The following is a 16,911-nucleotide window of genomic DNA, read 5'->3' as shown; positions in this document are numbered from 1 at the left end:
CGCGTATAGTGTTTTCACAATAAGTTAACTGCGCCTACCAATCAGATTCGGCGAGTAAATTGGAGAAGGGGTCTAATTTCTTACTTCTTTAATGTAAGTTTATTATCATTTATTTGACCAAGGTGTAAACTAATAAGGTGCCGTTTTCGCTTGAGACGAGGTGCCGTTTTCGCCAATCGGTGCCGTTTTCTCCCGGTGACGTTTTGCTGAGGTGCCGTTTTCGCTATAACCCCTACAATCTACAATAGCGATTCAATTTTTTGGCCCCAGATAAGAACAGGTGGAAAAACGCTTGCAAGCAGATTGACAAAAAGTACTTCTTAGCGGTTGGCAGTTGGCGAAGTTACTTCCCTTTAAAGATGAGCGCTCACCGAAAGTAAACACGGGCATGTTCCATTTCCAGTTCATTGAGCGCTGATCAACATGGACGAAGTGCCTCGTGTTGTAGGCAGATGTCAGACCATGTGCCCGATGGAAGAATTCAAAATGTGAGTGACTGTCTGACTGTGATGAAATACTTCCGATTTCGTTCAGTGATTGTTCGGTTTTCGAGCATTGTCGTGGTCGAGTCATAGCGTGTGACAGTTACCGACAATTAAGTTACTGATTAATGGTTGATATTGATTTCATAGATGATACGTCCTTCGATCAACGCAGTGATAGGATCAAGTTCAATAGATCATCAGTCGTTTAATTGAATCAACAATAATAAAATACGAAACAAACTCAGGGAAAAAAAACTTGGATTATTTTTTTATTTGCTTTCGTTTTGGTTAATGATTAATAAGGAGATAAACACAATGTTCCGGTAATTAGCAGTTTTTTACCGGTAAAATTAGGCTTGGTTCGGTAATTAATATGACTGCCAGTCCCTGTGGACCAGCAAATAAAGTACCTTATAAATCTGTGAACAGTTAGCTTGTGTGTTACCATCGGGAATTCACCTTTCCTTTTTGCCTTGAGGTTAAATTTTTGTGTGTGGCAACTTTGTCTCGAATTATTCACACAAAAAAGGGAGAATTGTGACTGAATTTGTGTGAATGATACATAGATCTTACTATATTACTTCAGAGATAACCTCATTGCATTGAAACTGGTAATTTTCAGACATTTTATTATTTGTTTAAAGTTGCTCATGATGTTAATCACTGGATTGTCTGGTCCAGACTTGATTATTTACAAACTGCTGTCATACAGCTGGAATATTGCTGAGTGCGGCGTTAAACAACAAACCAAACCAAAACATGAGGTTTTGGCAAAGACTAAACTCTGAGTGTATTTAGTGGGCGGTCGGGTAGCCTAGTGGTTAAAGTGTTCGCTCGTCACGCCGAAGACCTGGGTTCGAGACTGACATGGGTACAATGTGTGAAGCCCATTTCTGGTGTCCCCCGCCGTGATATTGCTGGAATATTGCTAAAGGCGGCGTAAAATCAAACTCACTCACTCAAACTCACTGAGTGTATTTAAGTGTGATCCTTTTGTTTGTTTGTCAGGAGAGAGCGGGAGGGTCTACTGCATCAACTGGAACTGCCCCAAGGGAAGAAGTCTGTCGGCAGAGGTCGAGGTCGGGGTCGGGGTCGGGGTCGGGCCAGGTAGGCATCAGGAGCTATCATAGCATAATCTGAGTTCTGAGATAGAATAGGTCCTCCGCAACCTATGCTGGTTGTAAGAGGTGACTTGATGGATCAGTAGGTCAGGTTCAGTGACTGGATTGACAGCATGTCCTCATACCCAGATTTATTCTAACATATTGACCCGAGAAGATCCGGGGTAGAATAGGTCTTCAGCAACCCATGCTTGTCGTAAAAGGCGACTATGCTTGTCGTAAGTGTAGACTAACGGGATCGGGTGGTCAGGCTCACTGACATGGTTTCGCGGGATTGTCTTGGTCAGACTATTATTTACAGACCGCCGTCATATAGCTGGAATATTGCTGAGTGCGGCGTTAAACAAATAAACAAAACAAACAAAAACATATTGATCACTGGATTGTCTGGTACAAAAATTTCTTTCACAGGCTGCCATCATATAGCTGGAATGTTTGTTTGTTTGTTTGTTGTATAACGCCTCACTCAGCAATATTCCAGCTTTATGACGGCGGTCTGTAAAATAACCGAGTCTGGACCAGACAATCCAGTGATTGACATCGTGAGCATCGATCCACGCAATTGGGATCGATGACATGTATCAACCAAGTCAGCGAGCCTGACCACCCGATCCCGTTAGTCACCTTTTACGACAAGCATAGTCACCTTTTACAGCAAGCATGGGTTGCTGAAGACCTGTTCTATCCTGGAATCTTCACGGGTCAGCTGGAATGTTGCTGAGTGCGGCATTAACCAAGAAACAAACACAAACATACAGCCAAGAGAGGATTTATGGATTGGGTTGACAGACTTGGTGAAGTTGTTGATTGTGTGTCTTGGTTCTCAGGCACTGCCTGTTGCATCATAAAGTCTGCCGCACATTTTGTTTAAATTTCCATTTTCCCCCAAAAAATAAAAATCCTTGTACTTTAAACAATGAGATCCAATATAGTACGCAGTTACTTCCCTTTATATTGCTCCCTGCTCTTCTGCACATCTCGTGTTATTGTCCTGGCGGCAATAGGAGTTTTTTATGCTTGTTTATGTAAACGAGGCCCATTTCCAGTTTGATTGAACGCAATGTTTATTTGGTTACATACTAGTTTGAACAAGAAAATACAAAAAAAATACACCACCCTCCACACTATAATTTCAACCAATTCTTTTATGTTTTTAAGCCTTCCTTGCCCCAATTGCTTGGATTGCTGCTCATGATATCAACCACTGGTTTGTCTGGCCCAGACTTGATTATAGACCAGTGGCTGTCATAATGCTGCAGTGTTAAACAACATGTAAAAATAATTAGATCCAAAAAACATTGCGTTGTCTAAGGCACCGCCTTTTGCTGTGCTGAGTTGCGTCCCTTGGGCACGCCAGAAACCTATGATTGTGGGTTCGAATCCCGGTTCGCCCCGATTATGTTTCTAGGTTTGTCAGCACCATACCCGTGCTCGTGGGTTTCACCGAAGTGGTAAACGTCTTAGACCTGCATCACCTTTGGCTTTCCCCCAACATTAAGTTGACATGTCATGATATAACTGGAATAATTGAAAAAGCTGCGTTAAACCCAACTCACTCACTCACTCACTCACTGTACACTTGAAATAGTGAGTGAGTGCGTTTGGTTTAATGCCACTTTGAACAGTGTTTCAGTTTCAACAGGCATGTCAGCGTAATGTGGGAGGAAAGCCCGAGTGATGCAGGTCTCAGACCACTTCGGTGAAACCAACGAGCACGGGTGTGGTGCAGGTTAAGATGTGGTCAATCTCTGTATATATATTGCCAGATTATAGACATTGACTGTAACATATTGACCACATATTCGATAATCGTCCTATTTGTCAACAGACCTCGAGGTGACCTGACCTCTGCTGTGAAGGAATACTCCCGCCCGGCTGCTGGTCGTGCTGACCCCGACCCTTGTGCTTTGCGACCTCCCCGAATTCTTCACCAAACCATCAGCTTCCTGTTCACAAAGTGAGTAAACACCTCGATACAGGCTTTGATATTCATTCTAGACTAGGGCGGTCGGGTAGCCTAGTGGTTAAAGCGTTCGCTCGGCATGCCGAAGACCCGGGTTCGATTCCCGACATGGGTACAATGTGTGAAGCCCATTTCTGGTGCCCCCCGCCGTGATATTGCTGGAATATTGCTAAAAGCGGCGTAAAATCATACTCACTCACTCATTCTAGACTACTAGTCCAAGACTAGTGGACTTTTGCTGAGGACAAGTCAAACTCCGGTTATGGTGGTAGTCCTCATTCATGAACAGGTCTGACAGTTGGTATTCTGAACCAGTTCTCAATGCTTTAACTAGTGGACTTTTGCTGAGGACAAGTCAAACTCCGGTTATGGTGGTAGTCCTCATTCATGAACAGGTCTGACAGTTGGTATTCTGAACCAGTTCTCAATGCTTTAACTAGTGGACTTTTGCTGAGGACAAGTCAAACTCCGGTTATGGTGGTAGTCCTTATTCATGAACAGGTCTGACAGTTGGTATTCTGAACCAGTTCTCAATGCTTTAACTAGTGGACTTTTGCTGAGGACAAGTCAAACTCCGGTTATGGTGGTAGTCCTCATTGATGAACAGGTCTGACAGTTGGTATTCTGAACCAGTTCTCAATGCTTTAACTAGTGGACTTTTGCTGAGGACAAGTCAAACTCCGGTTATGGTGGTAGTCCTCATTCATGAACAGGTCTGACAGTTGGTATTCTGAACCAGTTCTCAATGCTTTAACTAGTGGACTTTTGCTGAGGACAAGTCAAACTCCGGTTATGGTGGTAGTCCTCATTCATGAACAGGTCTGACAGTTGGTATTCTGAACCAGTTCTCAATGCTTTAACTAGTGGACTTTTGCTGAGGACAAGTCAAACTCCGGTTATGGTGGTAGTCCTCATTGATGAACAGGTCTGACAGTTGGTATTCTGAACCAGTTCTCAATGCTTTAATTTTGCTACAAACTGGAACTGAATAAAACCGACGGAAAATGAAAATGTTACAGGCAGTTTGGGATGTATGATCACCAGGGAGTTGAGAATGTACACGGATCCCTTGACGGTCCACCTGTGAAGATCCAGGGTTAGAATCGGTCCTCAGCAACCCATGCTTGCCGCATATCACTGTTGCCCTGATCGATGCTCATGATGTCAAATACTGGATTGTCTGGTCTAGACTTGATTATTTACAGACAGCCGTCATATGGCAAGAATATTGCTGAGTGAGCATTAAACAACAAACGAAAAAACAAACCTTTACGGGGGCTCCTTGAGAATACATAGTGTGGAGTCTTGTGCTATATATCTGGTATGTTTTTAAGTGGAATATTATTATCATTATTATTAGTAGTAGTAGTAGTAGTAGTAGCAGTAATAATAATAAGAATTAGGATTACTCTTCGAAGAGACACTGGCTTCACATATTTTTACCTCCTTAAATGTTACAAGTGTTTGGAATTGGCACTAGTCCTGCAGTCCTTGCCAAAGTGCCCAATAGTTATGGTAACATGAGGACGAGTCAAAGTTTGCCATTTTAACAGCTTTTGCTATAAGCTATCATTATAAGGACTAGTGGATTAAAAATGTTAGTTTCTTGAAACAAACATTTTGAATGTTAGATTAAGCACAGGACCTGTTGAGGACAGTTGGTGTGGCACATTTACCCAGGTCATGTTCCTGCAGACTAACATCAGTCTTCACATGATGATGCATGCTGTATTTGTCTGCTGTTGTCTGTTCCAGTATAATTTCCCTGCACCACACTCAGAAATCCGGGTGGAACGAGGTGTATGACTTTGTGTTTGACCGTCTGAGAGCCATCCGACAAGACATGGTTATCCAGGACATCAAAGGTCATGATGCCATCACTATCCTGGAGGCCTGTGTCAGCTTCCATGTGTATGCTGCATATAGGTGGGTAGTCAGTCTATGTCATCTCCATGTGTATGCTGCATGTAGGTGGATAGACACTCTGTCATCCCCATGTGTGTGCTGCATATAGCTTAGTAGTCAGTCTATGTCATCTCCATGTGTGTGCTGCATATAGGTGGGTAGACACTGTGTCATCTCCATATGGATGCTGCATATAGGTGGATAGACACTGTGTCATCTCCATGTGTATGCTGCATATAGCTTAGTAGTCAGTCTATGTCATCTCCATGTGTGTGCTGCATATAGGTGGGTAGACACTGTGTCATCTCCATGTGTGTGCTGCATATAGGTGGGTAGACACTGTGTCATCTCCATGTGTGTGCTGCATATAGGTGGGTAGATACTGTGTCATCTCCATGTGTGTGCTGCATATAGGTTGGTAGATACTGTGTCATCTCCATGTGTATGCTGCATATAGGTAGGTAGACACTGTGTCATCTCCATGTGTTTGCTGCCTATAGGTGGGTAGATACTGTGTCATCTCCATGTGTGTGCTGCATAAAGGTGGGTAGATACTGTGTCATCTCCATGTGTGTGCTGCATATAGGTGGGTAGATACTGTGTCATCTCCATGTATGTGCTGCATATAAATGGATAGATACTCTTTCATCTCCTTGTGTGTGCTGTATATAGCTTAGTAGTCAGTCTATGTCATCTCCATGTGTGTGCTGCATATAGGTGGGTAGACACTGTGTCATCTCCATGTGTGTGCTGCATATAGGTGGGTAGACACTGTGTCATCTCCATGTGTATGCTGCATTTAGGTGGGTAGATACTGTGTCATCTCCATGTGTATGCTGCATATAGGTGGGTAGTCACTGTGTTATCTCCATGTGTGTACTGCATATAGGTGGATAGACACTGTGTCATCTCCATGTGTGTGCTGCATATAGGTTGGTAGACACTGTGTCATCTCCATGTGTGTGCTGCATAAAGGTGGGTAGATACTGTGTCATCTCCATGTGTGTGCTGCATATAGGTGGGTAGATACTGTGTCATCTCCATGTATGTGCTGCATATAAATGGATAGATACTCTTTCATCTCCTTGTGTGTGCTGTATATAGCTTAGTAGTCAGTCTATGTCATCTCCATGTGTGTGCTGCATATAGGTGGGTAGACACTGTGTCATCTCCATGTGTGTGCTGCATATAGGTGGGTAGACAGTCTGTGTCATCTCCATGTGTGTGCTGCATATAGGTTGGTAGACAGTCTGTGTCATCTCCATGTGTGTGCTGCATATAGGTGGGTAGACACTGTCATCTCCATGTGTGTGCTGCATAAAGGTGGGTAGTCACTGTGTCATCTCCATGTGTATGCTGCATATAGGTGGGTAGATACTGTGTTATCTCCATGTGTGTGCTGCATATAGGTGGGTAGACAGTCTGTGTCATCTCCATGTGTATGCTGCATATAGGTGGGTAGATACTGTGTCATCTCCATGTGTGTGCTGCATATAGGTGGGTAGACACTGTGTCATCTCCACGTGTGCGCTGCATATAAGTTGGTAGTCACTGTGTCATCTCCATGTGTATGCTGCATGTAGGTGGGTAGACAGTCTGTGTCATCTCCATGTGTATGCTGCATATAAGTTGGTAGTCACTGTGTCATCTCCATGTGTATGCTGCATATAAATGGATAGACACTGTGTCATCTCGATGTGTGTGCTGCATAAAGGTGGGTAGACACTGTGTCATCTCCATGTGTGTACTGCATATAGGTGGATAGACACTGTGTCATCTCGATGTGTGTGCTGCATAAAGGTGGGTAGATACTGTGTCATCTCCATGTGTATGCTGCAAAAAGGTGGGTAGACACTGCGTCATCTCCACGTGTGTGCTGCATATAGGTGGGTAGACAGTCTGTGTCATCTCCATGTGTATGCTGCATATAGGTGGGTAGACACTGTCATCTCCATGTGTGTGCTGCATATAGGTGGGTAGACACTGTGTCATCTCCATGTGTGTGCTGCATATAGGTGGGTAGATACTGTGTCATCTCCATGTGTGTACTGCATAAAGGTGGATAGACACTGTGTCATCTCGATGTGTGTACTGCATATAGGTGGATAGACACTGTGTCATCTCCATGTGTATGCTGCATATAGGTGGGTAGTCACTGTGTCATCTCCATGTGTATGCTGCATATAGGTGGGTAGACAGTATGTGTCATCTCCATGTGTATGCTGCATAAAGGTGGGTAGATACTGCGTCATCTCCATGTGTGTGCTGCATATAGGTGGGTAGATACTGTGTCATCTCCATGTGTATGCTGCATAAAGGTGGGTAGACACTGCGTCATCTCCACATGTGTGCTGCATATAGGTGGGTAGACAGTCTGTGTCATCTCCATGTGTAAGCTGCATATAGGTAGGTAGACACTGTGTCATCTCCATGTGTATGCTGCATATAGGTGGGTAGATACTGTGTCATCTCCATGTGTGTGCTGCATAAAGGTGGGTAGATACTGTGTCATCTCCATGTGTGTGCTGCATATAGGTGGGTAGATACTGTGTCATCTCCATGTATGTGCTGCATATAAATGGATAGATACTCTTTCATCTCCTTGTGTGTGCTGCATATAGCTTAGTAGTCAGTCTATGTCATCTCCATGTTTGTGCTGCATATAGGTGGGTAGATACTGTGTCATCACCATGTGTGTGCTGCATATAGGTGGGTAGACAGTCTGTGTCATCTCCATGTGTGTGCTGCATATAGGTGGGTAGACACTGTGTCATCTCCATGTGTGTGCTGCATATAGGTGGGTAGACACTGTGTCATCTCCATGTGTGTGCTGCATGTAGGTGGGTAGATACTGTGTCATCTCCATATGGATGCTGCATATAGGTGGGTAGACACTGTGTCATCTCCATATGGATGCTGCATATAGGTGGGAAGATAGTGTGTCATCTCAATGTGTGTGCTGCATATAGGTGGGTAGACACTGTGTCATCTCCATATGGATGCTGCATATAGGTGGGTAGATACTGTGTCATCTCCATGTGTGTGCTGCATATAGGTGGGTAGACACTGTGTCATCTCCATATGGATGCTGCATATAGGTGGGTAGATACTGTGTCATCTCCATGTGTATGCTGCATATAGGTGGGTAGTCACTGAGTCATCTCCATGTGTGTGCTGCATATAGGTGGGTAGACACTGTCATCTCCATGTGTATGCTGCATATAGGTGGGTAGTCACTGTGTCATCTCCATGTGTATGCTGCATATAGGTGGGTAGATACTGTGTCATCTCCATGTGTGTGCTGCATATAGGTGGGTAGACACTGTGTCATCTCCATGTGTATGCTGCATATAGGTGGGTAGATACTGTGTCATCTCCATGTGTGTGCTGCATATAGGTGGGTAGACACTGTGTCATCTCCACGTGTGCGCTGCATATAAGTTGGTAGTCACTGTGTCATCTCCATGTGTATGCTGCATATAGGTGGGTAGACAGTCTGTGTCATCTCCATGTGTATGCTGCATATAAGTTGGTAGTCACTGTGTCATCTCCATGTATATGCTGCATATAGGTGGGTAGATACTGTGTCATCTCCACGTGTGTGCTGCATATAGGTGGGTAGATACTGTGTCATCTCCATGTGTGTGCTGCATATAGGTGGGTAGTCACTGTGTCATCTCCATGTGTGTACTGCATATAGGTGGATAGACACTGTGTCATCTCCATGTGTGTGCTGCATATAGGTGGGTAGATACTGTGTCATCTCCATGTGTGTGCTGCATAAAGGTGGGTAGATACTGTGTCATCTCCCTTTGTGTGCTGCATATAGGTGGGTAGATACTGTGTCATCTCCATGTATGTGCTGCATATAAATGGATAGATACTCTTTCATCTCCTTGTGTGTGCTGCATATAGCTTAGTAGTCAGTCTATGTCATCTCCATGTTTGTGCTGCATATAGGTGGGTAGATACTGTGTCATCTCCATGTGTGTGCTGCATATAGGTGGGTAGACAGTCTGTGTCATCTCCATGTGTGTGCTGCATATAGGTAGGTAGACACTGTGTCATCTCCATGTGTGTGCTGCATATAGGTGGGTAGACACTGTGTCATCTCCATGTGTATGCTCCATATAGGTGGGTAGATACTGTGTCATCTCCATGTGTGTGCTGCATATAGGTGGGTAGACACTGTGTCATCTCCATGTGTGTGCTGCATGTAGGTGGGTAGATACTGTGTCATCTCCATATGGATGCTGCATATATGTGGGTAGACACTGCGTCATCTCCATGTGTGTGCTGCATATAGGTGGGTAGATACTGTGTCATCTCCATATGGATGCTGCATATAGGTGGGTAGACACTGTGTCATCTCCATATGGATGCTGCATATAGGTGGGTAGATACTGTGTCATCTCCATATGGATGCTGCATATAGGTGGATAGACGCTGTGTCATCTCCATGTGTGTGCTGCATATAGGTGGGTAGATACTGTGTCATCTCCATGTTTATGCTGCATACAGGTGGGTAGTCACTGTGTCATCTCCTTGTGTGTGCTGCATATAGGTTGGTAGACACTGTGTCATCTCCACGTGTGTGCTGCATATAGGTTGGTAGACACTGTGTCATCTCCACGTGTGTGCTGCATATAGGTTGGTAGACACTGTGTCATCTCCATGTGTATGCTGCATTTTGGTGGGTAGACACTGTCATCTCCATGTGTATGCTGCATATAGGTGGGTAGACATTGTGTCATCTCCATGTGTATTCTGAATATAGGTGGGTAGTCACTGTGTCATCTCTATGTTTGTGATGCATACAGGCGGGCTGATGCATCAAGATCTCTTCAAGTACTTGGTTACTCTGCAATGTTGTCTGGCCATTAATACAACAAAGAATTGAATTGATAAAGTTTCCAAAGATATAGTGGATGTGAATGAATTGATCCCAAGTTTGGTACAGCTAGGCATTCTTCTATGTTGGCAGAGGCACATGGAGAATTCTATTTGCAATTGTAGGACAATAGTGTCTTTAGAGATTCTGTTGAGAAGCTCCCATTGTCAACCCTTCCTGTGAATTTCTTAACAGTCCGTGAAGCTGAAAGTTCTCTCATATAACTCAATGTCTCCAAATTCTCATCTCCCCGTGGCAAGAGTGTTAACTCTCTTGTCTCGGAAAGATGCAAAATTCTAAGTGTATTTTCAATTACCGTATTCGACGTAATAAGCGCCCAGGGCGCTCTCAAAATTAGAAATAGGGGGCTCTTATTAGAATATTATTTTGGTGGAAAAAAACAGAGTTGAAAGATAAATTTCGTGGTTTATGCTGACAGATTGAAATGTAATATGCGACAGATATATTTTTTCCAGAATTTAACTGCCCATAATTAAGAATGCATATAACACACGAGTGCGTATTATACGCAAATAAATAAGTCTTGTGTACATTGATCAATCGGAAGGGGCGCTGATTGGTGTTGTTCACTAGCCAATATATTAGCAAATATCACCGTGGGCGCTTATTAGAGCGGGGCGCCTATTATGCGAATATGGTAATTCCTAAAACCCTTCACATGTCCCTATTAGTCCGCATGAGTATACAGGGGGCACGGGTGGCCCAGTTGTCTAAGGCGCCGCGATTCGCTGTGCAGAGTTGTGTCCCTTGGGCACGCCAGAAACCTATGATTGTAGGTTCACCCTGATTGTTTCTAGGTTTGTCAGCACTATACCCGCGCTCGTGGGTTTCACCGAAATGGTCTGAAACCTGCATCACTCGGGCTTTCCCCCCACATTAAGCTGACACACTGTGATATAACTGGAATACTGTTAAAAGCGGCGTTAAACCCAACTCAATCACTCACTCTGTTGCAGGTTGTGTGAACATGGTCTGGACACCTATGATCCCGCGATCAACTCACAGCACACACAGGAGTGTCTGAAGAGGCTACTGTATCTGTACTCACACACAGACACAGGACAGATGGACGACGCAGACACCAGACAGAGTTCAGACGATCGGCGGAGAGGTGTCAGACATGTGTCTGATCAGACAGGAGGCCGACAGGCTGATTGTAGTCCAGCTGACAACAGACACGCAAACATCAGACACACAGACACAGACAATGGTAGATCTGGTCTGACTCATTTGGAGGATGGTCTGAGATGGTGTAGTTTATCAGACACAGAATCTCGTAACAGACACACAGACACAACAACAGACAATGCTCACCCAAGACAGGCAGAGTTCGAGAGTGTGTACCTCCTATATAACCTCGGAGACACAGACGCACTCAGACACTTCCTGCAGCTTCCTAAGTCTTTAAGGTAAGTCTTGCTGGTTGACGTACCAGAATTATGGTGCTGACAAATCTAGAAACATAATCAGGGTGAACCGGGATTCGAATCCACAATCATAGGTTTCTGGTGTGACTAAGGGAAGCAACTCTGTAGGGCTCTGTTGGGACGAGTCCAAATTTACTTCCCCGGGTACCCAGCCCCCTATTACCCGACCCTACCCGGGTACCCACAGTAGGTCTCAAGAGATGCCTCAAGATGTCCGATTGGGAATTTTCTTTTACCCTAGCCATGGCTAAACCTGTTTACATACATATATTAAACAATCTGGTCATGCATACACTGAAGTTACATCTTTATTCAAACATATGAAAAGTCAGAAAGAATGGCTGCACAGTCAGAAAGAAATGCGAACATTTGTGACCATGGTGTTTGATATACTTTTTGTCATTAAACAATATAAATACGAGGTCAGGTGAAATGGAGTTTATTGTCATGTTAAAGATTATTGCAATTATATATCAGCATCCAACTCAGACAGAACACTGACTCCGACCCAGCCAGTTCTTATTTTATCCCCTTAATGCCAGGCTACAGGTAACAACAAGTTAGGGGTGGGACGAGTCCAAATATACTACCAGGGTACCCACCCCCCTATTACCCGACCCTACCCCGGTACCCACTGTAGGTCTCAGAGATGTCTCAATTGGGAACATTTGTAGCATAGCCCTGGCAACACGTATTTAGATACATTTAAACAATCTGTTCATTCATACACTGAAGCTGAATTAAGATATATCTTTCTTCAACCATATGAAAATATCGGAAGGAATGGGTGCATAGTCAGAAAGAAATGCAAACATTAGTGGCTTGTAGTGTAACCATAGAGTTCAAGATAATTTTTGACATTAAACAATATATCACGTGACTGACCATGGTTCCGGGTAGTCCTGTGGGTACCCGACCCAGGTACCCGAGTTACCCGTCCCCCCTCCAACTGTGCACAGCGAATGGCGGCGCCTCAAATGACTGAACCACCTGCACCTCCGACCACATGACCTGGTTCAAGTAGAATTGTGGGGCACTTCCTGCGTACAGAGGAAACAAATCAGGGGATCTGGGCCACGTTCATCTTCCCGAGGCAAGGGAGTTAACAAACTTTTAAAAGTCCAGTTTCCACCCTTGCCGACCTTGGTTAGAATTTCATGGCTATGATGAGTTATGTCTCTTCTATGCCCTCCCTACTGACAATCAGATTCCACCTCTCAAATATCTTGTGGATGCTTCAAACAAAATTGAGGCTCAAGACACCCATGAAGATCTGTGGTAAAATAGGTCTTCAGCAACCAATGCTTGCCGTAAAAGGCGACTATGCTTCTCGTAAAAGGCGACTAATGGGATTGGGTGGTTTGATGCATGTCATCGTATTCCAATTGCGTAGATCGATGCTCATGATGTCAATCACTGGATTGTCTGATCCAGACTCGATTATTTAAAGACCGCTGGAATTTTTGCTGAGTGCGACGTTAAACGACGACAACAAACAAATCCTAGTCAAAACTATTTCATTCATAATAATGATCTTTGTTGTAATAAAACGTATTTTACCTCCTGATGTGCATTGAATCACTTGAGCACCTAGATTAAAAACATGAAACTCCATAATTCCAGCCTAGGTCGGCAAGGATGGATACTGGACTTTCAAAGTCAGTTAACTCCCTTGCCTCAGGAAGATGGGCCACATTGGTCACAGAGAGTAGTTGCATGGGTGACGCGTTTTTCTGTGGCTTGACTCTTGAGAGCCTCTGTTCACCGAGCAGTGAATGGGTACCCGGTAGGATGCGATTGTAATGTGAGTGTTCACCTTCTGGTACCTCACAGGCTGCTTGAGTTGTATTCTCCCCAGGGAGCTGAGAACGAGCGTGCACACTGATCCATTGATAGGGAAAATACTGTAATGCTTTGATACTTTAACTATAGGGCAGTTTGGCAAGGACAATATAATAATATTAGGCCATTTATATTGCGCATATTTCCACACCACTCAGGGGCATGCTGAAAAACGCTATTCTTACCCTGGTCACTCGATCAGTGTGCACTCAAGAATCATTCTCAGCTCCATGGGGAGTATACAACAAGTTAACAACCACATTGCCATCTCATCATACCGGGTACCCATTCACTGTTGGGTGAACTCAGGCACATTTTGAACCAAGTCATTTGCCCAAGGAGATGCCACATGTGTTACATGTGCTTCAGTGTGGGCCAGGATCGAAGCCGAACAAACTCCCAGGAGCCAAGCTGCTGAAACACGGGCACCCATCCAAGGACTCTCCGCGACCGACGTTGCGTAAATTCACCTGATTTGTGAGCTGTGAGGTGAGGTGAGGTGAAATTGGGTTAACGTCGAGTCCAAGATTATTGCACTTATATGGCGACGTGCATGCACGTATGTGTGCGTATGGCTGCTTGTACTTGTCCGGACTGCTGCCGATTTATAGTCCTAGTCCACCTAGATACCATGCCACAGTTTAGCATGAATACCCCACTAAGACACAGAATACTGACTCCGAGCCGACCAATCCTTGTTTAAGCCCTTTTAAGCCCGGTATAGACCTTGTAACAACAAGTAACATCTGTTAACGTCTTTTGGTATGACATGGCCGGAGATCGAACCCCGGACATTCTGCTCTCCAGCTGGATGCTCTACCGATGGACCACTAAGGCGGTCTCTGTGCACTGTGCACAGGACTGGTGCCAATGTCTAACGCTGTGTTCCTCTCCTTTATTCAGATGTCACCAGCTGTGCCATATCGCCTACCAAATCAGCATCAGCTATCTGCTCGGCAACACGCTACGAGTCCTCCGCCTCGCTGCCCGGCTTCCCAGCATGCTGTGTCTGTGTGCCCTGCACCGCCATCTTGCCAACATACAGTCGTGAGTATGCTTACTTCTAATGTGTCTCCGACAGGTATGGCCTAAAGACCCTGTGTGCTCTGTACAGCAGTATTAATGATAATGTGTCTCCGACAGGTACGGCCTAAAGACCCTGTGTCCCACGTACTGTAGTATTAATGATAATGTGTCCCCGACAGGTACGGCCTAAAGACCCTGTGTGCCACATACAGCAGTATTGATGATGATAATGTGTCTCCTACAGGTACGGCCTAAAGACCCTGTGTGCTCTGTACAGCAGTATTAATGATAATGTGTCTCCGACAGGTACGGCCTAAAGACCCTGTGTCCCACGTACTGTAGTATTAATGATAATGTGTCCCCGACAGGTACGGCCTAAAGACCCTGTGTGCCACATACAGCAGTATTGATGATGATAATGTGTCTCCGACAGGTACAGCCTAAAGACCCTGTGTCCCACGTACAGCAGTATTAATGATAAGTTGTCCCCGACAGGTACGGCCTAAAGACCCTGTGTGCCACATACAGCAGTATTGATGATGATAATGTGTCTCCGACAGGTACGGCCTAAAGACCCTGTGTGCCACATACAGCAGTATTGATGATGATAATGTGTCTCCTACAGGTACGGCCTAAAGACCCTGTGTGCTATGTACAGCAGTATTAATGATAATGTGTCCACGACAGGTACGGCCTAAAGACCCTGTGTGCCACATACAGCAGTATTAATGATGATGTGTCTCCGACAGGTACGGCCTATAGACCCTGTGTACCAAGTACAGCAGTATTAATGATAGCGTGTCTCTGACAGGTATGGCCTAAAGACCCTGTGTACAGCATACAGCAGCAAAAACTGTAGTTTCCCCGTGAGTCGACTCATCCAGCTGCTGGGGTGGGACACAGAGGCAGAGGCGGAGGTGGCGTGTCGGGAGCAAGGCCTCACAGTCAAGGATGGGAGGGTTGGCTTCCTCAAGGCAAACTTCACACCTGTTGAAAAGGTTTGATGTTTTTGAAAATATCATGGACCATTGTTAATCTGTTTATCTGGAAGCGCTGACTGAAAACAATTGTCTGAAACACAAATCCCTCCCGAAGATGAAATGGTTGATTGGTCCAATAGAAATGTGTGGTTCCAGGTTAGAATTGGTCCCTAGAAGCGTAAGAGACAACTTTATGGATCAAGTGGTCAGGCTCAGTGACTTGGCTGATTGCATGTCATCGTACCTGCATGACATGGATCGTTGCTTGTAATGTCAATGGTTTGTCATGTCCCTATTTGTAACAGTATATAAGTCTGTAGTTTTCGCTCTGAGGAAAATGTCATTTTGTTGGAAGTTTATGCTTGGTGTCCCACCATGTGATATTGGTCTCCTTCTTTCAGACCCGGTCTGTGAGATGGGAATTCCTGGAGAGCAAGCTTTGCTGTGTGTCACTGCCACAGCTTCTTCTGGGAGACGCATGTCAAGAGACACTGCTACTAACAACACTGACGTCTGATACTCCAACTAACAACAGTGACGCCTGACCCTCCCACTAAGAACAGTGACATCTGACACTCCTACTAGCAACAGTGACGTCTGATGCTCCTACTAATAACAGATGACACAGCGATGACAACCTGTTGAACAGAAGTCTGATGATGACGGCTCAAAATAGTGACATCATTCAGTTTGATGTACACACCATTTTGAAAGAGAACAAGCAATGCACTCAGTGACTTCGAGTTTTTCTACCACATGAATGCTTTTGTATCTTTGAATTTTAAAAGTTGAATGATTCTAAGGGGAGAGTTTTAAGCCCATTCATGAAATTGATCTTGTCTTTCAGTTACTGAAGCTTTGTTTCTACTCGCATGGGAACTGTCCGTGAAACGGCTAAGGTGACATTTGATCTCATGGTATCAGAATTGCTGCTAGCGTTTGTAAGAAAATATATTTGAAATAATGACATTTTTAATTCTATTTACAATAGGATGTGTCTTTAGAAGCCACAGGTGGTCAAGTATGAAGGGTGCTTCAGGTTCACACGATCAGGTTCACATGATCGAGTTCACATGATCGGGTTCACATGATCAGGTTCACAGCTGGGACTAATTACAATGTCTGCAGTGTTTGTTTGTCAGTTGGTTAACGTCGCACTCAGGAATATTCCAGCTATATGACTGCAGTCTGTAAATAATCAAGCCTGGACCAGACAATCCAGTGATTGACATCAGGAGCATCGATCCACA

The 16,911-nt window shown here is 44.6% G+C and overlaps 1 protein-coding gene across 2 annotated transcripts; it reads left to right on the top strand.

Moving 5' to 3' along the window:
- The first annotated feature begins 342 nt into the window (after window positions 1–342).
- LOC124112891 (SAC3 domain-containing protein 1-like) lies at window positions 343–16,911 on the top strand. Of its 2 annotated transcripts, XM_048395700.1 has the most exons (8): window positions 343–488; window positions 1,494–1,592; window positions 3,435–3,563; window positions 5,325–5,495; window positions 11,343–11,795; window positions 14,559–14,702; window positions 15,493–15,679; window positions 16,063–16,911. In XM_048395700.1, exons 1-8 carry the CDS (start codon window positions 424–426, stop codon window positions 16,204–16,206), a joined length of 1,392 nt encoding a protein of 463 aa, XP_048251657.1. In that variant the 5' UTR covers window positions 343–423; the 3' UTR covers window positions 16,207–16,911. The 2 variants fall into 2 exon arrangements, with proteins under 2 accessions (XP_048251657.1, XP_048251658.1); XM_048395701.1 differs by lacking the exons at window positions 15,493–15,679; window positions 16,063–16,911 and adding an exon at window positions 14,737–15,474.

Source organism: Haliotis rufescens, unplaced genomic scaffold (assembly GCF_023055435.1).
Source record: "Haliotis rufescens isolate VD_foot unplaced genomic scaffold, xgHalRufe1.0.p SCAF_14, whole genome shotgun sequence".
Taxonomy (NCBI): domain Eukaryota; kingdom Metazoa; phylum Mollusca; class Gastropoda; order Lepetellida; family Haliotidae; genus Haliotis; species Haliotis rufescens.
The sequence above is the reverse complement of the archived record's forward strand: the minus strand, read 5'-3'. Positions and strand labels throughout refer to the sequence as shown.

What these genes read in the sequence shown, in the direction of transcription:
- LOC124112891 (XM_048395700.1), top strand. Translation starts at nt 424, where the DNA reads ATGGACGAAGTGCCTCGTGTTGTAGGCAGATGTCAGACCATGTGCCCG. An exon ending in ATCAGCTTCCTGTTCACAAA is followed by an intron (nt 3,564 to 5,324) that starts GTGAGTAAACAC and finishes TGTCTGTTCCAG; the next exon opens with TATAATTTCCCTGCACCACA. An exon ending in CATGTGTATGCTGCATATAG is followed by an intron (nt 5,496 to 11,342) that starts GTGGGTAGTCAG and finishes ACTCTGTTGCAG; the next exon opens with GTTGTGTGAACATGGTCTGG.